The sequence below is a fragment of the Pteropus alecto genome, unplaced genomic scaffold (genome assembly GCF_000325575.1).
Source record: "Pteropus alecto unplaced genomic scaffold, ASM32557v1 scaffold271, whole genome shotgun sequence".
Classification (NCBI taxonomy): domain Eukaryota; kingdom Metazoa; phylum Chordata; class Mammalia; order Chiroptera; family Pteropodidae; genus Pteropus; species Pteropus alecto.
Genome location: NW_006430730.1, coordinates 627,779 through 634,796, shown reverse-complemented (window position 1 = coordinate 634,796; position 7,018 = coordinate 627,779). Strand labels below are relative to the sequence as shown.

The 7,018-nt window shown below is 50.1% G+C and overlaps 1 protein-coding gene across 1 annotated transcript in view; it reads left to right on the top strand.

Moving 5' to 3' along the window:
• The window catches only part of BLVRB (biliverdin reductase B), an 11,913-nt gene extending 7,157 nt beyond the window's left edge, over window positions 1-4,756 (top strand). The window contains exons 3-5 of the mRNA XM_006905416.3: window positions 49-138; window positions 1,472-1,600; window positions 4,476-4,756. Of these exons, the coding sequence (XP_006905478.1) occupies window positions 49-138; window positions 1,472-1,600; window positions 4,476-4,633 (377 nt within the window). The 3' untranslated portion in view covers window positions 4,634-4,756. The remainder of the gene's footprint in view (window positions 1-48; window positions 139-1,471; window positions 1,601-4,475) is intronic.
• The last annotated feature ends 2,262 nt before the right edge of the window (window positions 4,757-7,018 follow it).

The following is a 7,018-nucleotide window of genomic DNA, read 5'->3' as shown; positions in this document are numbered from 1 at the left end:
GCCACCGCCGCCGCCCGCCAGTGACAGCCACTCTCTGTCCCCTCTAAGGTCCTACCACAGTGATGTCCGAGGGTGCCCAGAATATTGTGGCAGCCATGAAGGCCCATGGTGTGGACAAGGTCGTGGCCTGCACCTCGGGTGGGTGGTAGGGTCACAGGGATGGGGCTGAAGGGTGAGGGGTGGGCACTGGACAGGCAGCCCAGGGGCCTCTGCAAGGTGGTATTGGAGCCATCCCAAGTTACTGTGTATTTATTGAGCACCGTTTGTGTGCCTGAACCCTGCCAGGATATGCTAGAGACACAGTGGTGACCAGTACAGCCCTGGGCCCTATACTCACAAGTCTCACAGATGTCAGGGAAGTAGTAAACAGAGCCATCATCAAACAGTGACAGGCCACAGTAGTCAGGGCTGGGATAGGGGTCCAGGCAGAGGGCTCAGGGCCAGGATGGGGAAGCCAAGACGGGGAGCCTAACCCAGCAGAGACAAGGTCAAGAAGAGCCTTCTAGAGGAAGCGACAGGGCTGTGGATACATAGCCCGGTCTCTACTCATTTATGACCTCCCCATTTATGGAGAGATGGACACTAAACAAATAGTTGCCCAGAATGATCCAAGCTGCATAGCATGAGCAGTTAATGCTAACAGAGAGTTTATTGAGCACTTACTGTGTTCTAGGCACCATCCAAGCACCTTTGGAATGAATGCCACTTCATCCTCACAAACCCTTCTGAGTACTTACAGTTGTGGCACGTAGCAGATGCTCAGGAAAGGGCAGCTGTTCGGTCTCCCTTGTATACCTAGGAGAGTGGAGGCAGTGCAGGTCCCTTGGCTTACCCAAGGTCACGCAGACAGACGGCTGCTGGCAGAGCTGGCTTGTAAAACCTGGCTGGCTGTCTCCAGGGCCCTCAACCCTCACCTCTGTTTCATCACACGCAAGGAGGGAGCTAATATGAGGGAGGGCTGCTAGGCGAGATAACGGGACTCCGGGCGGAGGGATCAGCAGCTGCGAAGGCTATGGGGCCGGAGCGTGGCTGCAGCAGAGCAAGTGGAGCGGGGAGTGTTGGGTGGTGAGGTCAGAGGGCTGATGGGGCTGGATCACGTGGGGCCTGGCGGGGACTTTGCTTTCACCCTGAGTGACAGGGAGCCACTGATGAGCTCCGGAGCCTCCGGATGTTCCCAGGCCCCTTCTGGCTGCATATGGGGGCCAAGGGCAGGGAGACCAAGGAGGAGGCTGCTGCCATGGCCTAGGTGGGAGGTGAAGTGGACAGGACCACATGGGGCGAGAAGTGCTCCACTCTTATGGGGGCCGTTAGAGAGAGACAGGGGCCAGGCCAACTCCCACGGCTAGGCCTAGAACAACTGACAGGCGGCGGTGACCCCCTGTGGGGTTTTGTCCTGTTACAAACTTAGCAGATTGCGGGCCTGGCCAGGCTGTCCTCAAGCCTTGGCTGACCCTGCCCTGTGTCCCCCCAGCCTTCCTGCTATGGGACCCGGCCAAGGTGCCCCCACGACTGCAGGATGTGACCAATGACCACATCCGGATGCACAAGGTACTGCAGAATTCGGGCCTGAAGTACGTGGCCGTGATGCCGCCCCACATAGGTGAGTGAGGCTGGGACCCAGCAGCGGGATTGCCACCAGCCCGCCCCCTCCCATCCTCTGGGGACAACCACCAGGCCTTGCCTGGCCAGTCAAAAATTGCAAACCTTCTCCCCACACTTCCTATCCTCTTTCCTGCTTGATTTTATTCTCCTTTCTAACATACTTTTCAGTTATCGCTGTTGAACGAGCCTCCTAAAATTTAGAAATGTAAAACCACCCGCATTTATCATGACCGTCCGTCTCAGTTCTGGGTTCTCGCCTGCGGTTGCTCAGTAGCTGGGAGTGGAGTCGTGTGGATGGCTTCCCCAGGGACTGGAGGTGGTGATGCCTGCCGACGGTCACTGGAATACCAGCACAGGCCTCCCCTGCCCTCTGTTCATATTCAAAGGAAGGGGACTTCCGCTTCCTCACACACATCACATCTTTTCTTTCTTTATCTTCTTAGTGTGTGCCTCCCTCACGAGGATGTCAGTTCTTTGGCAGCGCGGCTCTTGTTTGAATCACAGCCATGTTCTTAGAGTCGAGTAGTAGATGCTCAATAAATGTTTGTCGGATGAACGAATAGAGGAGAACCACCTCTCACGGTGGTGCTCTGGGGGGGACCCGTAAACTACACCCGCGCCTCGTTCCCTTCCCGGGTCTGGAATCCACACTGAGCAACACAGAGTCAAACACAGGGAGAGAGCCAGTCATTCAACAAATGTCTCTTGCATTTGAACTGTGGGCCTGGCTACCACTGCGAGCACTGGTGTTAGAGTCTCATGCTACTTATATAGCAGGGGAGACAAAGAAAGTTAGATGACGGCTGTTACTGGTGAGCAGAGCTCCAGTGAATGAAGAAACAGTAAAATATGGCGAGGCATAGACTCTCTAAGGAGATGCCTTTGTGCAGTGAGGGGTAAGGCCTAAAGTTCAAGCACTTGTATCTTCATATTTCTGTGCCCACTGGAGGAATAGTTCTGCTTTGTCCTCAGCCTTCAGGAGGAGGGCCGACACACCTAAGAAGTTCAGCGTTCAGGTTCAGCTAAACGGGTGTGAAAAAAATAAAAATAAAATAAATAAAGGGGTCTATATGAGGACCCCACTGGGACCAGAATCAGCAGTGAAGCTCCCTGGTGGAGAAGCTGGGTGAAAAGGCTAGATCTGAGCCTCAGTTTCCTCATCTGTAAGAAGGGTTCATCATATTACTTCCTGACCTAAAGTTTGAATTAAGTACCCAGAGAGGTCGTGCCTAAAAGTGTTTTAAAACAGAGTACTTTTTTAGTTTTTCTTTTTTCGTATGTGTGTGTGTATGTGAAAACTGACACCTCCATAAAAGTTGAAGGAATTAAAGATTTAGAAATATCTATAAACTCTTCATTTAGGTTCAGATTTTAACATTTTTCCCTGTTTGCTTAATTTTTTTAAAAACTGGTTTTTCACCATTTTGCAAAACATGGCCTAAGTTCTCATACCTCCATGCCATAGGGTTTGAAAGGCTCTGTGAACAGAACAGAGAAGAAATATAAATATAATTGCTAATAAATATAATTGTTAATAAAGACAAATATTTATTTTTTCTAATTTCGAGGCATAAGAGTTTTTTCAATGTGAGCATCATTCTGTTTTATTAGCATTTCCCATGTTTATAGCTGAACATACACACACACACATATATATATATATATATAATAGTATTTTTGACTGAACCATTGAGAGTAAGTTTTAGACATTGTCACACTTCACTCCTAGAACCTCAGATGAGCATCTTCCGAGAAGAAAAATATTTGTGTAGGAGCCACAGGACCATTATTGCACCAAGGAAAATGACATGAAATCTATCATGTCATTAGAATCAAATTTACCCAATTGTCAAAAAATATCTTTTAATCTCTCCTTCCTCCCCAAATCAAGATCCAATCGAGGATCAGCCACTGTGATTAGTTACCAAGTCACCTTTAATCTGGAACAATCCTCCATATCTTTTTCCTTTTTTTGCTATTTCTCATAAAATTAAACAGGCCTGGTGTTTTTTTGAATGTCCCACTTTCTGGATCTTTCTGGTTATTTTCTACAGATTCAGATTAAGCATTTTTTTGGTAAGAACGCCACGCAAGTAAAAGTGTGTGTTTCTTATTGCACAGGATTCCAAATTGTCCGTACTTCATTTGATCCCTATATTAGCTTGGTCACTGACAGGTTTTATTTTTAAATTATTGTAACGCAACCACTAGATACTCTTGTAACAGCCAAGTCATGCCTGTCTGCTCTCCCCACTAAGACCTAGTTGTACCCTTGGCATCAGGACACACCAGCTCCAAATTCACAAGGTCAGGAAAATGTGTCTGCTCTTCCGCTGCCTCTAAACTGCAGACCCACACCTGTGACGTGTCACTTAGTCCTCCCAGAGGGGTCCAGAGGAAGGAAAGCGGCCAGACGGAGTAACCCAGAGCAGATCTAGCCTTTGACACTGGGAGATAACTTCCTCTCTCTAAGATTCAGTGTCCCCCCTTGTGAAATAGTTAATAAACAGTTTCTAGCCCATTCTCTGCTTTATTTCTCTGCATCTAACATGTAGTCTGTTTTACTTTCTTATCTTATTAGTTGCCTTTATCTGGTGAATGTCCGCATGCTAAAGGCAGAGAGTCATACCTTGTCCCTTGCTGGGTGCCCAGCACCTGACATATAATAGGTTATCAGTCAGGATTTGTCAGACAAATGAAGTAAAGGGGATAGTTAGCGCCCTGCACATGGGAAGGGTCTCACACATTGTTGGTCCTTATACCATTCAGGCTGGGCACACGTTAGGCACCCTGGGACTGTCATTGAAGTGAACATGTGTTAGGGGTGGGAAAGGACATCTGCTTCACCCAGCCCTTCTGTCCTTACTTCGCAGGAGACCAGCCACTGACCGGGGCCTATTCAGTGACCCTGAATGGACATGGGCCCTCAAGGGTCATCTCCAAACATGACCTGGGCCACTTCATGCTGCGCTGCCTCACCACCGATGAGTATGACGGGCACAATGCCTACCCTTCCCACAAGTATGACTAGGGCTCTGTCCCTATCCAGCAGGATAGCATCCTGGGAAATGAAGAACAGAGGAAGGGAGCAATAAATTTTGAGCCAAGAGCTTCAGATTATTCTAAAAGATCCAGCTCTGGCTTTGTCTAGGTATCTCGGTGTCTCTGTCTGTCCTCTGTGTGATATTTTCCTTCATTCTTTCCTCAGCAACAGTTCATTGAGTCATCGCTCTGCACCCAGCCCTGTGCTAGTGACCTAGTGGTGACCGAGGGTCCAGTGGTGACCAAGACGGCCATGAGCCTTGCCTTCACAGATCTCACAGTCTGGTGGGGAAGACAGCCTGCACCCGACAGTGACAACCCACAGTGGCCAGGGCTCCAATGGAGGAAGTACAGAGGGCTATGGGACCCCAGAGTGGGTGGGTACCTGACTCAGCGCAGGGAGCAAACAAGGCTCTGTTAAAAAGGGGATGTCCCACCTGAACCTGTTTTGGTAAGAATGAGCCAGAAGGTCCTAAGGCATGATGGCATTCCAGGCAGAAGGAACCTCATGAGCAAAGGCCAGGAGGCTGGAGAGCACTTGGCCCCTTCGAACTAAAATCTGTCCCCTACAGTTAATACTTCTCTCAGAGGTGAAGAGTGGTCAACCCAAGAGGCTGTTCCATAGATGCTAATTGTGCAGAGTCAATCCTTATTTTGAGGTTTTATGCAAAGAGTAGAGCAGGGGAGAGATGGAGAGAGGGCACAGTCAGGTTTGTGTTTTGTTAAGCTTCCCTTGGCTACTGTGTGAAGGTGGGTGGGAGGGGTGCAAGAGTGGAGGCTGGGAGCTCAGAGTGGGCAGAGCCTGAGTGGACCATCCATGGGGGAGGGGACCGCGGCATCCAGGAAGAAACCTAAGCCTGTAACCTAGGAACTGGGTTACAGTGTAATGAGGACCCTGGAGGAGGGGTAGGTTTGGAAGCTGGAAGGGGAAGAATTGCCCGTCCTAATCATGTCCCCCTGGAATCTACTGTCCTCTGCTTTTGTTCCCTGGAGTTATCTTTCCCAGGCGTGAGCAAGCCACTCCTCTCTTCCTACCTCCAGCCTCTCCCTGCCTACCCCCCAACACCCACCCCTAACCACCCCCCACAAAGTCCATCCCAATCTTAGACTGCTTCTGCAAACAGGATGACTTGGTTGCATATTCCAAAGTGGTGAGAACTAGTCTGAGGTAGCCTGGAAAAAACTGCCTTCCCCACCCCTTGGTGAAAACTTGTGGGAATGGGGCACTCCTGGTTCAGATTTTCAGGGCACTAGCACTGTTTTATTTCTGCCCGCCAAGCAGTGAGTGGGTGATGGAGATAACCTTGGTACCTGTCCTCAGGGGGCCCACAGTCCAGACAGTAACAGCTCAGGTGAAGATGGGGGAGGCATGGGCGGGGCTGCAATGGGAGAAGCACAGGACACCGTGGGAGCCAACCTACCCTAGAGCATCAGGGAGGGCTTCCAGGAGGAGGAAACCTGTGAGATGAGTTCTGAAGAGAGGCAGCCTGGGAATTGAGGGGGTATTATCAGAATGGGGAAACAAGTTAAAAGATCCAGAAACCCTTTTTTAAAAAAATTAATTTGTTTTATTAAGGTAACATTGATTAGTAACATTATATAAATTTCAGTTATATGACACTAATTCGATATCTGAATACTCTATTGTGTGCCCACCGCCAAATTTTTAGTTTCCATCCCTTACCATATATTTGACTCCTTTTACCCTGTTATTCTCATTTTTGAGTACTTGCTATGTACCTGGCATTGTTGTAGGCACTTGGGATAAGGCAGGGAAGAAAACAGACAAAATCTCTGTGTTCGTGGTGTTGGAGGGCTCTTGAAGCCATTTTAGAACTGAAAGTGAATTGGTGTGACAGGATAGTAGGGAGCAAGGAGGAGTGTGCATCAGGCCAGACCGTGAGGGTCTTTGTGGCAAAAGTAAGGAGTTTGAACTTTGTCACTAGGGTAGTAGGAAGCCATAAGCGAGTCTCCAACAGTGGAGGTGCCATCCTGAAATAGGCGGGATGGGGGAGCGTCAGGCGGATGCGGGAGGGACCGGCCACCAGAGGACATGCTGAGGAGTCCTAAAGATCAGGAAGGGGACTGTAAGGTAAAGTGTTGCGGAGGGGCCGGGGGGCGGGAGGACAGGGGCGCTGAAGGGGCGGGCTGCGGTCGCCCAGGCAACGCACGCCACGCCAGGCTATTGGCTGGTCTTCAGCAGCGTCATCCTCCGCCCTACCCTGCAGCATCCGCCCTCGGAACCCCGGGGGCGCGGCCTACGCCAGTGTTTCCACTCGCCCTGCCTAATAGCGGGCTTGAGAGGGGCGTACCAGCCAGTCTTGCTCCATGATGGGGTCCAGACCTGGTGTAAAGGGATCGCAGAGAGTAATGC